Source organism: Dermacentor albipictus, chromosome 1, assembly GCF_038994185.2.
Source record: "Dermacentor albipictus isolate Rhodes 1998 colony chromosome 1, USDA_Dalb.pri_finalv2, whole genome shotgun sequence".
In the NCBI taxonomy this organism is placed as follows: domain Eukaryota; kingdom Metazoa; phylum Arthropoda; class Arachnida; order Ixodida; family Ixodidae; genus Dermacentor; species Dermacentor albipictus.
Genome location: NC_091821.1, coordinates 8,546,017 through 8,563,202, shown reverse-complemented (window position 1 = coordinate 8,563,202; position 17,186 = coordinate 8,546,017). Strand labels below are relative to the sequence as shown.

At 44.3% G+C, this 17,186-nt stretch overlaps 1 protein-coding gene across 3 annotated transcripts in view; it reads right to left on the bottom strand.

Annotated features, from left to right (window-relative positions):
- LOC135897354 (nose resistant to fluoxetine protein 6-like) overlaps positions 1-17,186 on the bottom strand; it is a 71,722-nt gene that overhangs the window by 5,208 nt on the left and 49,328 nt on the right. For all 3 annotated transcript variants that reach the window (XM_070531991.1, XM_065425968.1, XM_065425966.1), the window contains exons 9-13: positions 16,863-17,031; positions 13,871-13,953; positions 11,160-11,282; positions 7,661-7,781; positions 4,265-4,454 (exon numbers count right to left, since the gene is read on the bottom strand). In XM_070531991.1, the coding sequence (XP_070388092.1) occupies positions 4,265-4,454; positions 7,661-7,781; positions 11,160-11,282; positions 13,871-13,953; positions 16,863-17,031 (686 nt within the window). The remainder of the gene's footprint in view (positions 1-4,264; positions 4,455-7,660; positions 7,782-11,159; positions 11,283-13,870; positions 13,954-16,862; positions 17,032-17,186) is intronic.

Genomic DNA, 17,186 nt, shown 5'->3' with positions numbered 1-17,186 from the left:
ATTTCTTAGACGTTTAGCCCGACCTGAGAGTGGTGAGCTGATGTTAAACGTCACCTTGCATGCACCATTGCTGTGTGCGTAGTAGACAGAACACAATGGGGAGGTGTTTGCTGTAGGCGTTGTTGTGCGCGATACTTCATAATCTCTGACAGGGTTGAACATATTCATTGCCTCACATGGCGCATCGCATCGTTGTAGACGTATTTAACTCTACTTGAACCCGCCGTGGTTGCTCAGTGGCTATAGCGTTGGGCTGCTGAGCACGAGGTCGCGGCATCGAATACGGCCACGGCGGCCACATTTCGATGGGCGCGAAAACAGCCGTGTACATAGATTTAGGTGCACATTAATGAACCCCAGGTGGTCCACATTTTCGAAGTCCTCCACTACGGCGAGCGTCATAATCAGAAAGTGGTTTTGGCACGTAAAACCCCATAATTAAAAAAACTGTGATTGATTTATGGGGCTGTACGTGCCAAAACCACAATCGGAGGATGAGGCACGCCGTAGTGGTGGACTGCGGATTAATTTTGACACCATGGTGCTACTTAACATGCCATTAAATCTACACGAGCGTTTTTTATTTCGCCCCTGTCAAAATACGGCTGCCACCGTTGGGATCAACCGCTCTACGTCGAGCAATGCGATAGCCGCAAAACCACCATGGCGGACACAAAAATGTTGATTCGACGAGTGACCGCTTCCGTAGTATCGACTAGACCCTACGCTGCGGTGTAATGTGGCTCTGCGTCTGCACGCCCTGCGTAGTTGTCCGCTTGACAAATTTGCATGCTGTCTCTTTTTCAGAAATAGAAAAAGATTACCGTGCCTTAAACTTAAGTTTATGCAGTTTGCCCACAGCCGGTTGTCGAGTCTATAGTAGTAACGTTTCCTTGCCTTCTCGCGTTACCTTTTCCCTCCCTCCCCCATTTATCGCAACTAGGAGCGAACAGTGGCGAGGTTGTTATTCGCTCGTTTTGCGACTGCGTCGGTTCTACTCATTTTCTGCCTCCTCTCCCCCTCCTCAGAACCATCCTATCTAGCTTACCTCTGAACTGTTGTACGTTAGTAGAAATGTGGGCGCTACAGTTTCTCCAATGTTTTTTCGGGGGTCACGTATGATTGCATCTGTCAAGAGGCTAATTTGGCAACGTCTTGGGAGCTCTAGAGGTCATTGTGCACATTCGACGAGGTGCAAAAGTCCAAATGAGTTTCTAGTGTCGCTTTTCCTCTCTACCGCACTCCTGTTATGTATAGACCGCTTTTTTCATGGGCGCCACCTCATTGCTACGCAGTGGCGCCACCTATGAGCAGTCGGCATGCTGGCATGGGCGAGCGCTCCGTCTTGCATGATATTATGGTGTTACAGGACAAAAAGGCAATGCCTAAGCACGTAGCTTATATATTTGTCACGCTGTTTCACCTACCGCAGTGATCGCTTTTTTGAGCAGTGCCATCAGCTTAACGCAGGAGGCTAGCATAGACATATAGTGATTCCAAGCCTACTGGACATGAAATGCGTGAGAACGATGCCAGTGTATCACAAATATTTGATAGCGCCTGCCACTTAGATGTTTCGTGGTTGCCTTTGGTTGGCCGTACACGAGCATGCCCTCTTAAGTTTTATGTTTTAGTCCCTACGCCAAGCGATCAGAGAGTGAGCAGAGTTACCATTTCATGCTGGTAATACACAGACGCCGGTTGGCTTTATCGAATTAAAACCGATCTACACAAAATAGTTCACAATAACACATACACACACCGCGGCTGATAATGCGCGTAACATGTTTGCGCCCCCAAGAGATATTTCCGCGTACTTTAGTTACCGATGCACCAAAACGCTTCCTCGACGACCTTATATGAACGGACATTGCGTAAATTTCATAAAGTGTGATCTAAAACATCTCGAAATCGTTCCGCAGCACGCGACAGCAATACTTTCAAGCAGCGCCGAGCCGAATCGCACAAGCCAGAGAGGATGAAAGGCTCGCCGTGCACCCTTTCCTCCTCGTCCAATGAAAATGTCTATGCACACGTTCTGAATCCTTCCTCCACCCCTCAACACGGTGTGTCAGACAGCTGCGGCAGTGGGAAAGTCGAAGGAAGATGCAAAGAGAACATCGCTTTAAAAAATCATTCTAGTTCGGGGATCGAACAGGCCGCCTCATCCTCTACGGGGCAGTCGCTCTACAAACTGAGCGAACAAGCTTGCTAGCAGATCGCAGTGTGAAGGTGAATAAATCGACAGCATGAATTACAGGGACGTTCAATCAGCAAATAAATTCTGCGGAAATCTATAAGCGGGAGGGAGTTTCGTGAACAAGAAGGTAGCCACCACCGCCCAAGGATAGGGCAAAAGGTGCAAAAGAAAAACCAGTATGGGTCCCTCAGATAAAATACTGAGCAATTTCACTATAACTCATCTTGGAACGAGGATCTTGCTTCAACTGCGAAGCTTCGTTTCTGGGAAACCTGTATGTGCTTGCTCTGTGTCATTTGTCTACTCTTGGTTAGTGACTACTGTCGATTTCGTAAAATATTCTCCATCTTGCGGATTTTGGCAAAACATATTTGCTTATTAAACGCCACAAGTATTATGCTCGTGTATATCAGGCGCGATGTTCTCAATGGTGCTTCAGCACAGAAGAGCGAGAATACTATCCTAAATTTGGCTATGATAAAGGTTACAAGAGGAGGTTTGAAAGGTAATTACGCACCCGCCGTTATGGGTTAGTGGCTATCGCGTTGGGCTACTAAGCATGAGGTGGCAGGTTCGTTTCCCGAGTTCGGCGGCCACATTTCGGTGGCGGCGAATTAGAAAAACACTCGTATACCGTGCATTGGGTTCCCGTTAATGAAATCACCCCAGTTGGTCAAAATTAATATGGAGTCCTCACAATCAGATCGTGGCTTTGGGTCGCGAAAACACACAGTTTGAACAATTTTTTTCACATTTCGGCAAACTGCAGCGGAGTGGTAATCAGTGGTTGTAGTGAAAAAAAAGGGCGAGACAGTACTAAGTTGCGATAAAAATTCCGCCAGTACTCATTTCCACATAACGCTTAACGGTAACGCGATTAGCATTTAAGCGGCACACAGTATTGCTGATGACAAGTTTATTTAGAATCTGTAGAGATTCTGAGACGTCCCTTGCTTCGGCTATATACGACATACAATTTGTCCGGTATCGGTCCACTTCGACACTCGCTTGTCGAGCTCGTCCAAGAGCCTGACGGCGACTGTACGACGACTATGATATGATTGTGAAATAATGACAATGGTATAACTACGGAAGCATGAAAACAATGGGATGACGAGATGTGCATGACGACGATGGGGTAACGACGACTGTGTCACGAAGACTGTGTAATCACGTTGGCGTGACGACGATACGAAGACAATCGTATACAGAAGCTGCAACGACGGCGATGGAGCGACCACGATGGCACGAAGACAATGGTGTGACAACAAATGCATGACGACGACGCAATGGAGACGATGGCTCGGCAACGGCGGCATAATCACGCTCAAACGACAATAGCGTGGTTACAATGGAATTACGAAGAAGGAATGATGTCAACGAAACGACGCAGTCGGGTATCGCTACGGCAGCATGACGACAATGGGAAGAGTTTTTTGAAGTGACAACGATGGTAAGATGACAGCGTGACGACTTGGGCATGGCGGCAATGGCTATGACGACCAGTGTGTGACGAGAATGGCATGGCGACGAATGGCAGCACAAGAGCAGAATGACAAAGTTATGACTACGATGGAATGATCACGATGGCATCACGGACACGGTATGATGGTGAATTCATGACAACTGTATGATGATGATGACAGGACGACGGTGTCGGGACAATGGAATGACGACGCGGGTATGACCACGGTGCATGCCAATGACTGTAAACGACCACTGCATGGCAAAGATGGTGAGACGACGACATGATGACGGGAATAGGGTGGGAAAGCTGAAGTGGCTAAGAGGGAATGACCAAGGCGGTATCGCGAGGACGGTATGAGAGTGACTGCATGTATAGATAGATCCACAGATGGAATGCACAGATAGATCCGCATTAAAATACTGAATTTGGTGTGAATCACGCTGGTCAGTAATACCCGCAACAATTGCGAACCACAAATACTATTTAGGAATGGTGCAAACATCATGCGAAGTTTGGTACTCTAAATACAACAACTACTATTCTATTCAGACGCTTATTTATCGGTTTAGTCAAAGCAGAAAATATAACCGTCTCACCTCCTCGTCCCGTAGCACAGGCGAAGGTCACCCACATTAGAAACATGGACCACAGGATCCGATCGAAAAATGTGGCAGAAAGCTTTCCAAATTGGGTGGTCGGGTCAGTTTCTTTGTACCAAGCAAGCTTCATAATGATGCAGCACACTCCACTGGCCATAGCGATGCACCAGGCAGCAGCTTGGAATATCTGCGAAGAAAGCTATTTTGTAATCGCTGGCAGGTCTAAAGTATGAAATTATCTTTCTGTTAGAAGACGACCACTCCTTTTTTTTTGCAAAATACCAACGAACATCCGGAGCCAGCATTCTATCAAGCACTTTCAAACTATAAGTTATACGGAAGATGTTGCGCCATTTCTGGCGCATACTAAACATGTCTGTGGTCATGAAATGTTCGCAGGCGGCACCTAGTGAGCTTTGGAGACGTTCTGACAGCGTCACACATCTCGCAGAACGCGCCAAATGTTACTCGTTGCCTGCCACGGGACAATAAAAGCAAGCGAAAAAATTGCCTGCGTAGTTTAGTCGCAATAAATCTCAGGCAGATATCTCAGTACACAGATTTGCCTTCCACGGAAGGTTCATCAGCACCGACATGCTATCCGAAGAGTATCGGCTGCGGCCTCCGGAGGTCAGCTCGTAGGAACTTGTTGCTACAGGCTGCACCTGAACCCGATAAAAGTGTTTCGAGCATGAGGGAGATAGCAGTTCCTGGAGCACGGATTGTACATTAAAGAACCCTCCGTGGCGGCTTATTGGTTATGACACTGCGCTGCTAAGTACGAGGACACGGGATCAAATTCCAGCCGTGGTTGCCGCATTTCTATGCGGTCGAAATGCAAAAACGTCCGTGCACCGTTCATTGGTGCACGTTAAACCGCCCACGGTTGTCCAAATTGATTGGGAGCACCCTCCACGTAGTACGGCGGGCCTCAAAATCACATCCTGGTTTTAACGCGAACGCGTTAAGGGCCCCGTGTCGCAGAAAATGTGGCATCGGACGTCGTTTCTGTAAAAATAATTTCGAACCACGCATGTCTAGGCCCTCCATGTGGCGCTAGGAAGTTAATGAAGTCATTGAATTTCTCAAGCTAATATACGTAGAAAAATTACAAAGTACGACTTACACACAACCTATAGATATGATAGCGTTGGATTGTAATTTGAATATACGAGAAAACACATTGGTGTTACGAGAAAACTCAAACAAACCCCTTGTCCAGCGTTTCTACCATCCATACACCGACCACGGCATCCGTGCGTGATTACCTTGGAGGCCACGGAGCGGCGCGCCCAGTTCCTGCAACACCTACAGAAGGCGCTTGCCTCCACAGCATCGCGGTCCACTCAAGAGGCCGCGTTTCTACAAGAAAGCCCGCCTTCGTGCATAGCGTTCGCAGCCAGCGTTCCCTGGTAACCATTACGGTTACATACGCTGCAGTTGCCGGGAAGCGTGAGAAGCAGTGATGGATCTTTGAATGCTATTGCGTTGCACTCTTAAAAGCAAAGCTTAAGCGTCCTCCAAATTTTTGGCAAGTGAAAACCCAAAAATTGGTTTTCATGTTAATACATGCATTACCTTCTATATCTTCCTTTTCTCGTTTGGTCCCATTATTCCTTAATTAATTTTCCAGGCAGTACACAATACGTACGCCTGATTAACTCAGTACGCCTGATTAACACCATAGCTCAGTGGCTATGGTTTTGGGCTGCTGAGCGCGAGGTCGCGGGATCGAATCCCGGCCACAGCGGCCGCATTTCGATGGGGGCGAAATGCGCAAACACCCGAGTATTAAGTTTTAGGTTCGCGTTAAATAATCCTAGGAGGTCGACATTTCCGGAGCCCTCCCCTACGGCGTGTCTCATTATCAGAAAGTGATTTTGGCACGTAAAACCCCATAATTTAAATCATTTTGTTTTCTGTATTGCTATTTGTCTCTTCGGGGCTGGCTTTAATGTCCCAGTGATTTTTGCTTGACAATCTAACAGCTCATACAGGACAAAGCAAACTGTTGGCGAAGATGCAGGGTTATCTGAAAATTACTAGGATGAGTATAAATGCCGTACACTTCTTCCATAAACTCTGCTGTAGCACATGCGTTTCTAGACATTCATTTGCTCGTGCCTTATGTGTTATCTCTCCTCCTTGTACTCGGTTTATCATGCACCACGTCATAAGTTGTGGCGCTCCACTTGTAACGTACTGACCCATGTGGCCGGATAAAACCGGATACCCCTTCGAAATAAGTAATCGGCATGGCTAGCCTAAACATAGCCCCCAAACACAGGTAACATTGTCACATGGGCTGTGACGAACGCAGTAGCAAAACTGTAAATGGTGAAAGTAAATGTTAATTGGGCGAACTTGTGCCCTCCGAAGCAAGTTACACTTAAAGCACAATGATAGCGGCGATCGCAGTTGGCCATAGTCGGAAATCTGATCAGCGGGTCAAGCGCGTCGGCTTTTATCGCTGTGACCCGCGTGTCTTCCCCAATGTTCTGCAGTATTCGCGTGGCGCCTGCATGCAATGAGATTACACAAGGTTTGGTGACAGGCACCGCATACTACGATCGATAACATTGCAGAAACCTTCGATACATGCAGGCGCGTCCTGCGCTGTGCGATAACATTTGTTAGGCGGTGAAACGTGGTCGCCCGATAAATATAAGCAAGTGCACGTGTCAATATTTCATGAGAAGAAACTATTTAATATTCAGCTCCTTCAATTGAGATACGCAATTCGGATATTATATTTTCTGGCAATTTTCCGAAGAGCTCAATTAGTAATAATGATCGAGGGAAAGCTGCCTAAACTGGTCAGAATCATTAAATACGGCGTCATCGTGCGTATAGCAGTAATTTATAGGTTTTGGGTTGCCGTTCTGGTCTTATGGCTTAGTATACCATTTATTGGTGTTGCTTTTTTTTTCTTTGCTCAAAATGTCCGCTTAAGGTTGACTTTTAGCAGTCGAAAAGGCGAATCAGACGTCAAACAGGTTGTGTCAAACTCAATTTAACAAAGCCAGTCATATTTATTCCGCCATTACGTGCTCTGATGAAAAGCTGTGGAGGTGGAAAGCCACAAAATACTCAACAGAGATCTGCATCGTGTTGGAACATAGAGGCAGAAAGATGCAAACATACAGAATTTTGCAGGCTAATTGGATTTTACTGGATAACGGTGCTTAACAATTTGTGACAAATAATGTGGACGCAACATATAAGCACAAAAGCAACTCCGTTGGCTTAAATAAATTAAACGAGTAATTAGAATGACAGTTACAGCTTTCTGCGCACTGCATGTCCATGAAATTCTACATGTTTCAGAGGCAAGACAGAAATACGATTTAAAGAGAATTTTCGCCAATTATTTTCTTTAGATAGTGTACTTACGGGAGACATCTTCTTGCCCTTGAACCAGCTTAAGGAGAGGAACGTGACGCAGCCCATGAAGTAACAAATGGCGTGGTAGAAAGGGTAGAAGTAATAGCGGAAGGTTGTTTCCATGAACACCCTAGAGAAAAAAGATGACGTGTTGGAGTGATTGAATCATGGCTAGCTGGAGAACATCAAACGAGGAACAACACTCGCTCCTGTGGCGAAAGCTTACATTGCATTTGTCAGCGCATGAGCTGCGTGTAACGGGCGTAAGAAAGCTTACGCTGGAACTTCAAAATGTCCTCCAGTACTCTTTATTACTTGTCCCATGCCACATAGTTTGGCGCTAAATAAGCGGACATGAACATCGGGGCGGAGTGTTTCAATGGCCGTTGTCCTTGCCTCGGAACCCATGGTTCCACGCAGGCTTTCTAGGAGTGTACTTAAGAAATTTTATTTTGACGTGCATGTGCCGATTATCCTGAAATGCAGCATCTGTTGCATATTCCGTAAAACTCTAATGCGCAATTGCCAGCAAATAAACTTTTCCCACAACGGCGTCTTCTCACATCACATGCTGGTAATTCTTGCCGCACATCTCACTTGACATTCAAACATTGAACATTGCCGCAGTCAAAGCTATAATAGTTCTCTGAATCGATCTTTTTTTTCGACATTTAGAGGAAAAGTTCTCCGCAACATCTAGTCGCATTAGCAGCTTCGCTGGAGTACGCCCAAAGAATAGTACATATTAGTTTTATCGGGAGGCACACTGAAAAGGAAGCTGACCAGCGCCAGTGAATGTCTTGACCATTATTTTTCCCAAAAAATGTAAATGGGGGAAGTCGAGTATTCATTTAGGGCGATGTTAGATTTCAGTGGATTAAGTTTAAAGGGCAAAAGCCGCTGCACGCGGCTTTTACCCTTACGTCCGCTCTCATTCTGCATTCTGCTGCATTCTGTGAAAAGAGACAAAGAAAGATTATTACTGCTATTAATATTAAAATCAACGATCTGTAGCCGTCGCTGTACCTCTTACGTGCCGCGAACAAGGTATATATATATATATATATATATATATATATATATATATATATATATATATATATATATATATATATATATATATATATATATATATATATATATATATACGCATCCTTGAATTCTACTAGATGTGGACCGTGAACACGCCTAAATGCTAACTCGTTTTTTATAGGTGCCTAGCTGGTCTGATGTTATATATCTTAGAGTTTACTGGCTTAGGCAGATTTATTTGAATATCCTTAACGAGGCTCAGCAGTATCTTTTATGGAACGTGTGTACTGTGTGTAATATTACAAGACATTCCCTGACAACTCTCTTCCCAGTAAAAGCTAAGCGCGCTTTGTATGCGTTGAGTTGTAGGCAACCAAATCTTGCTCCTCTCATACACTAGTGGCATTCGTGACTTTTCGTCATTCCTTCGATATCTCGGTGCTACATGGCACCGGATTAACGCCGAACTTCGAGATTGGTCTGATCTCGAATGCCATCTACCCACGGTCGCGCCACCAGATGGCGAGATCGTCTTATGAGCGAGATTTGCTTTTGCCGGAGGTAGCCCCGAGTAATCACTTCAAATGAAATTTTATTTGAAGTGATTACTCTTAATTCTTCAATTAATGATTACCTCCATAGGTATATATGGCGTCCTATGGGGGTAGTCAGGGTGCCCCAACTATCATGCACGAAGATTTAAAAGTATGCAAATACCACGTAGCTGGATAGAACCAAGGTAATGTTGTTTGCCGTCGCTTGGCGCTACTTAGATTTTTTTAATTCTGCCTAATTAGATAATTAATATTAATTAAGCAACTTATCAAATATCATAATTAGATTAAAGGTGTCATTGAGAAAATTCTAGAGCGACATGAAAAACTCCCGATACAGCTTTTTATTATTCAATACGTGCTACATAAAGTGTTTTTTTTTTTGCAACTTAACAAATATGGGCTCTTACGTGTCAAAACCACGATCTTTTTATGAGGCACGCCATTTAATTTTGACCTCGTGGGGTTCTTTAACGGGCACCTAAATCTAAGTACACAGGTGTTTTACATTGACTTGAAAAAAGCACGCGAATACACGTAAGGTGCCACGAGCGGCCAGTCCTGCGGCAATTTTGTGTGTACTCGTGGGCTCACTGTGTCATGGATGACGCAACGTGCTGCAATTATTGCCAGTGACCTGTCGCAATTGCCTAATTAGTGAACCTATTTAGTCCGAAATAGTCTTATTGGGCGAAAGTAACGTAATCGTAATTAATGTGAACAAGCATCAAGTAATACGCGAATACGCGCAAGGTGCCTCGAGCGGCCCGTCGCGCGGCAGTTTTGTGTGTATTCGTAAGCTTCTTTCGCGCTCGAAAAAACACTGTTATGTAAGAAGTATTGAGCAACAGAAAGCTGTATCAGGAGTTCTTCATCTTGCTCTGCAATTTCGTCATTTTCACTTTTCATCTACTTATAATATTTGAGAAGTTAGGAATGCAAAAATTACTCTCAGTATCTCCAAGCGACGGCAAATATCGCTAACTTGGTTTCATCCAGCTACGTGGCATTTGCATATTTTAAGTCTTGGTGCAAGACCGTCTGTATAAGTCTGTATATGACAGTGCCTTATGACTACCTAGGTATACTAAACTTTATGATTGTGATCATATATAGTGAGTACTGAAGGGGCAGTAAGAGTATTTGGGTTAATAAAAACGAATAAGATTAATTACGATGAAATTAATTAAGCCTGAACAAAGCTTCTTAAGACTAATGAAGGGTAAGGAAGCTTAACGGAGATTAAATAATTAATGTTTAATGAAGGCTAATTAGGGTGAATCAAATAAACCTAACCAATATTTATTAAGGGCGTTTAAGAAATAAGAAGCATAATTTTGGCCGAGTAACATTAAATTCATTAATACTAATCAGAATTAACCAAGTGTAAATAAGATGATTTAAGAGTATTTAAGATTAAACACGATTACACTACTGAAGCCCAAACAAGATTAATAAGGGTAATGAAAGTATTTATTACGTTACTTTACGGTAATTCACATTAATTACGAGTACATTCATTTAGTCCAATAAGAATAATTCCGACTAATTACGGCCGCCAATTAGGTAATAGCGACAGGTCCTTGCAATAATTGCAGCACGTTGCGTCATCCCTGATACAGTGAGCAGCTGTGGGCGTAACTCGGCGACGCAGTCAATCATTCGTTACATGCGTGCAAGATGAGCGACTGGAAGTAATGCATACGCATTATCTGATAAGTTCCGCTAGGGAGTTTCTGCAGTATTATTTATTTAATTTTTTTTTGAACACCTTGGCTAACGTTATCTGGGACGCATCGTTGGAAAGTCCAATGCTCACAACATAGCCGGTACGCACCAAAATTCACCCGCGTACGTGCCTACAATAGTGAAGCCGCTAGCACTTTGCTGAGTGCCTTTTTCACGAGGTATTGTGTACTTACTGGATGGACTCGACAACCACCACCATGAAAGGCGTTTTGTTGTTGCCAGCCACTTGCCACGTGGCAACTGAACATCCAACCAGGGACAGTAGCGCAAACAGTGTGACAGCAACTCGTGGCCTCCTGCATAGAGATAGCACATCAGCGACGAAAAAATATTGAACTGAACAAATTGTGAGCGGCTTTAATTATTGAACTTCATCTGTAGACAGACAAAACCGATTGATTTTCACAGCGAAAGTTGTGAAACAGATTTCCGTCCTGCTTTCGCTACATAGGCGTCATGTCCTCGCACAAACACCAAGGCGTCATACACTTATATTAACACAAAAGCTGTCTTGCACTTATCAATTTCTTTGCTTCTTCTTCTTCTATTAGCAAAAAAAACAAGAAAAGAAAATGCTACATTAACCACCACGCTCGATTCGCACCTCGCTTAGCTTAGTAGCACGCTCACAAGAGCTGTCGCCGCTGCGAAGGATTAAAATAAAGATATTTTGCTTTTTCGCAAACGTAGTGAGGTGCGCAGAACACCCACTTACCGCTGACGTAGGCGTGAACAGCAAAGCGCTTCAATACATGTTTTCGCAGACCATGTTGAATGCCACCAACCGACCCTCTTCCTTCGCTCTCCTCCCTCGCTCATCCCCTCAGATTCGGGCGTCAAACGCCACTTTCATTCCCTCCCCCCTCCCCTGTGCAGTGCGGTTGAGGTGTCCTATACTGAAAGACAGTCTCTGCGCTGCACTTTATCCCACCTTTCACCTCCCTCCTTTAAGAACCTCCGTTAACTTATGTAGTCCCAGCTTCAGTGGTTCTAGGCGGACGCGACGTCACATGCTGCATAGAAGTGCGAGCGTGCAACAAGCAAAAATTTAGCAACTTGAACTCCCGTAAGTGGAACAACGAGTATCTGAAAGCCAGGAAGGCGAAATTGCGGAAGTGGAACCGGTACGAGCACCGAATGAGGGAACAGTGGCGCACATCAGAGGTTCGCGCTACTCAGCAAAAGCGGCGGTGGTGCGTGGACGGAGGGCCTTTGGTAAACAGCTGACTGAGTGGCCCTATACCACCTTATGGGGTAAAGTTAATAAAGGAACTCTGTTATAGTGATCAATTATATCGTACTTGAAAAACTGCTGTGAATTTTCGGCAGCAACAAAATCGTTAAAAATGTAGCCCGTTTCTTATTTTCCTTTGACGAAAACACTCACGTAACAGGAAAGTGCTTCCGTCGCGTTGTTGTTTCACAAAGCCTCACAAGATGTCGCTACTAGCTTTGCTACTGCCGCCCGAGAAGTGGTTCTTGTGGGAAAGGAGGAAAGGCTGGCACTATGTTCTGCAACCCATGCGAGAGCACGGCTCAGCGCCAACTACTGCCGCCCTCGAGACGTTCATTTGAGTAATTTCCTTCCTCCATGATTTGAGGGATCGCCAACGTTTGTGCGCAGGCCCAAGTAAGAACGGGCGCGAAAGGGAAAATCAGTCGTCGTTTAAAAGTACGGAGGATGTTTGTCAGCGCGTGTTGCATGCGTTTGTCCCCTAGGCATGCCGTAGTAGGGGCCGTAGTAGAGGCCCGTTTAGACTGGCGCACAGGCATATATGGGACAATTTACTAGCGATTCTATTGAGGAGGAGACGACATGTTTGAGGAGCGCCGCGCGCCGCGCCAGCTGCTGTGGTTGACGGATGGATGCTATGAGCGTCCCCTTTGGAACCGGGCGGTAGGTTGTGTAACCAGGCTCGTATTTTATGGCAACCGATGTTAAAAAAGAGAGAAAAGGTAAAAAATAAACGCACGATGAATTCTCATAACCAAAATTTCTGACCACCTATTGTGAACTTTGTTTTTGTACGTCTCCATTTTTGTCGTTTCCCTACTCTTCTTCCAAAAATCTTCCAATCGACTCTTACTTATCTCTGCTGCGGACATGTTTACTTTCCCCCTGCTCTCGCTGAACCCAAGGGCTTCAAGGAGGCCAGTGGTACCTAAACCGACCGCTGAGCAGATATCTTCACATTCCAATAAAACGTGCTCCAGCGTTTCGCTAGCTTTACCGCAGCAAGCGCATGCTTCTTCTCGCTTCTTATATCTCCATTTATAGGTGCAGGTTCTAAGGCACCCGGATCTCGCGTCGAATAGTAATGAGCTTCCTTTCGAGGTATCGCAAATTGTTCCTTTCCTGATTTCGTTTTTTCATCTTAAGTAGTTACTCACGGCAGGTGTTTTTTTTTTTCATTGCCGCCACCCATGAGATTCTCTCAGACTTTCCGCTTGACGTTCTTTATTGCCGCGCTGCTAACCATACAGGTCGCATACTTGCTGGTAAGCTTCCTACATGGATGGGTGGATGGATATTATGAGCGTCCCCTTTGGAACGGGGCGGTGGGTTGCGCCACCAAGCTCTTGGTGGCGCAACCCAATGCAGCCCCTAGGAACACTAGCAGGAACACTAACACTAACAGGAACACTAGCAGCCCCCAATGATGCGCGCCATCTGTCGAGAGAGACGTAAACCACGGCAGCAAAAATTGTCAATGCGGCAGCCTCGTTCAGGCACCTTATCTGTTCTTCCACCGCGCTACCGCTCAAGCCTCCGGTAACTCGGTATCCCATGAAGGCTAGCACGAGTACGGACACGCTAAAACTATCTAATGAATTAGCCTGTTCTTTAAAATTATAATGTGAATCCGACCAGCGAACCACTTACGTTTTGCATGTCAGAAGTATTAGCAGAGTCACAAGGAAAAATTGAAAGTCCACTGACAGGTACCACAGGTGAGGAAGCAGTGGCTGAAAAGGAAGAACACGAATTAGCAGATTGCCTTTTTGTAAGAAAAATTGTTGCCTCAACAGTGTCAATGCAAAATTGGGTGGTAGTGAATGACAAATGATAGAATAGTGCTGGCTAGGTTTGCGTTTGATACCAATGAATTTAATAACTGATGCTGACATTCTTTACTCGATGCCTAGGGTCAAGCTCTCGAGATATTTACGCGTATTAGAAACATCATTTCTAGTTTAAAAAAAAGAGTGTCTTTCATCTGTTCAGGAATTCATAAAATAAGGCTTTCACTCTTTACACCATGACGTCAAGGAGTAATGCCAAGAACGTTCATATATTTCAGTAGGGGACGGAGGTGACGGAGGTGATGCCTAGCGCAAACATTCTTTTTTTTTTCATAAAGCATGCTTCTCAATGACAGCGTCGGGCTTCACGCATCACGACAGAGCTAAAGAAAGCCGGCCTTCTAACATGTAATCTTGCTGACTATTCTGAAATTTTGTGGCATTTTTTTTAGTTAGCACAACGGAAACTGCGACCACGTTTGCGTGTCGAAAGTGCCCATAGTTCTTTTTTATAAGTAGGATAGCAGAACAACTCGAGAACTTAGCAAAAACGCCTTCTAAATTCAAAACAAATACAATTTCTATTACGTTACAGTGAATATTACATCAAAGGAAAATAGTTAGCAGGCATTTCGCGTGGCGGCAACGCCGCCTGCACATATATTTAAATTAATACTAAAAGGGGCAGGAACGTGTTAAGCGATATGCGGAAACTTCATTTGTGTATACACTCAAAACTCGATCTAACGGAACACGCTTTTACGAAGTTCCCCATCTAACGAGGAAACTTACATTCCCCGGCAGCTGCCGATAGGGTTCGATGTTATCATGAACCCGAATTAACGAAACAAACTTGGCTGAACTCGATTTACCGAAAAAAATAAATGAGGAAAAAAAGTGGTGATTTATTTCTAATTTTGACACAGGCGGGCTCTTCTTCGAGCGTGCGCTCTAAAGCTATCGCGTTGAAACATCTAGGCGCCGTGGTCACATCCCTAGCTTTATTTTGACGAGGCTGCACACCGTGTCCATGCACGGAACAGCCGACTCAATGCCGCCTCGACAGGGGCGGCGGTAGTTGCTTCAGTTATTTCATGGTTTCTGCGACAGATGACTGGATTAGCGGCAAATACAATACCGCGGTACACTTTGCGTGTCGCTGCGTCAAAATTTCAGATCAGATTTTGAAGGACCAAAAAACTCCTTTACGAACTTCCCGATTAAACGAAATATTTCGAGCGTGTTCATCACATCGTTAAATCGAGTTTCCACTGTAGGGATGAATGGTAAGGTTTTGATGGGAAAAAGTGCTCTGAACCGTAAGTTGCATTCAACCCTTATAGATACGTTTTTTGTTAATCTGATGCCTTTTCATTTCGCTAACAGTATATCAAATAGGAATATGCCTGACAAAGAATAAATCGCTTAATTACACTGCGCGCGCTCTTGTGCAGTTCAACCCTTCGTTTCTCTTATTGCGGTCGAATTTCTTTTGTAGCGCTACATTAAAGTCATGTAGATACTGACCGGGTAGCTTACACGGGAAACATTAAAACGCTTTCCTATGAATTCGCAAAAGTGCATAAAAAGTCTTGCTACCAGTGATTCGGTGAACATGCTAGGCATAGTATAGCTTTTGCTCCAGTGGAAGCGGTAGTGAATTTCCGAGCGTACATGCGAAGACAAAACGAAACTTGCACAAAAATAAGTAATATTAATAGTGACTATTATTCGGAATTCGCATATCATTGAAAACTATAAGCACTAGTGCATGCTTTGGGATCCGTGCTTACTGCATGGTAACTTCGCTAAGTTCCCAGTTGAGGAAGTACCACCAAGTATTTTCAGTCCCTTTACACTATCTAATTACAACCAATGCATATTTATTGTAAGATGCTATCAATCTCTTAGCGCACTAAATTAAGAGTAGGGCATATCAAAGAAGATTACGCATGCTGAGTATGTGAGAAAAATACTGTTCGTTCGGGGCTGTTCTGTGACAGAGCATGGACAGACACAAACAATATGCAATTATAGTGCTAACAAGTGAAGCCTAAAAACCGCTTGAATAATGTTAAAATTAGGAGTCTCGTAAAATAAGGGAGTCTCGTAAGTTATGCAAGTCATTTGGCGCTGGCATCGACAGTGCAGGGGAACCAGCATGACGCAAGTACATGCGCTATCTCTGTGACTTCGGGCAGAGCGGTTCGTTATTTGTCAGTTACTGCGCGACATGTACGCGGCGAGCTCTTACGCTTCCTTGTTATATTTTCGCTCCAGTATTATTTAGAACATTTATTTCCAAATTTCCTTTTCTTTCTGCTCTAATAACTGTGTCATATAAAAAGTTTGGCCACATAAAAAGTCAGCTATTCCAAAATCATGGATAAGAAAGGTAAAAAAAGTTGTTAAATAAATTAGAGGACAGAGTAAAAATCTACAATGGAAATAAGAAAGCACTAACAAACAACATGCATGCATTCCAAAGGAAATAATGAAAGAAAGAGACAAGATTATTAGCGTGCAAGAAACACAATCATATAGAGGTCACGGGTACATATAAAAGATTAAAAATGCACATACTAATATTCCCGAAGACTTTATCAAATCACTGTAAATCCCGTAAAGCCTTCAGAGCTAATGTCTGTTTTTGGGGGCACGTTGTTCCAGTTGTAAAGAACAATGTTCTGTAGAGAAAATGGGAATTCGCCGTGTTTTGTTGTGCTCTGTAGGATTAAAATATTTTGTGCCAAGATCAATTGCGATATGCATTTTTTCCCTTTCTTTGTTCTATTTCGTCCTGTTGTGCTGAATAGAAAAGGAAAAGTAAAGTCGCAACGTAGTGTTCTTACCAAATCGTCATCGTGGTAGAAGTAATTTCGAACCTGCGCCAAGAGCGACCACCAGTTGTTGTAGACCTCATTATCCAGCTTCTCGAAGAACTGCGGGGCCTCAGGCCCAGACGCAATAAGCGGCAGCAGGTACATACACATTAACATAAAGAACAGCGGCACCAGTGTCCTGCGTGCGAAGAGAAAGGCATTAAGAAACATTACCTCTGGTGCTGTGCATTGAGGCTATTTCCAAACAAGTTTACGCAGTTAAAGAATACGAAAACAACATCAAATGCACAAGCATCGGTTAAGGTTCTGTGCATCCCGACTATGTGCAAACAT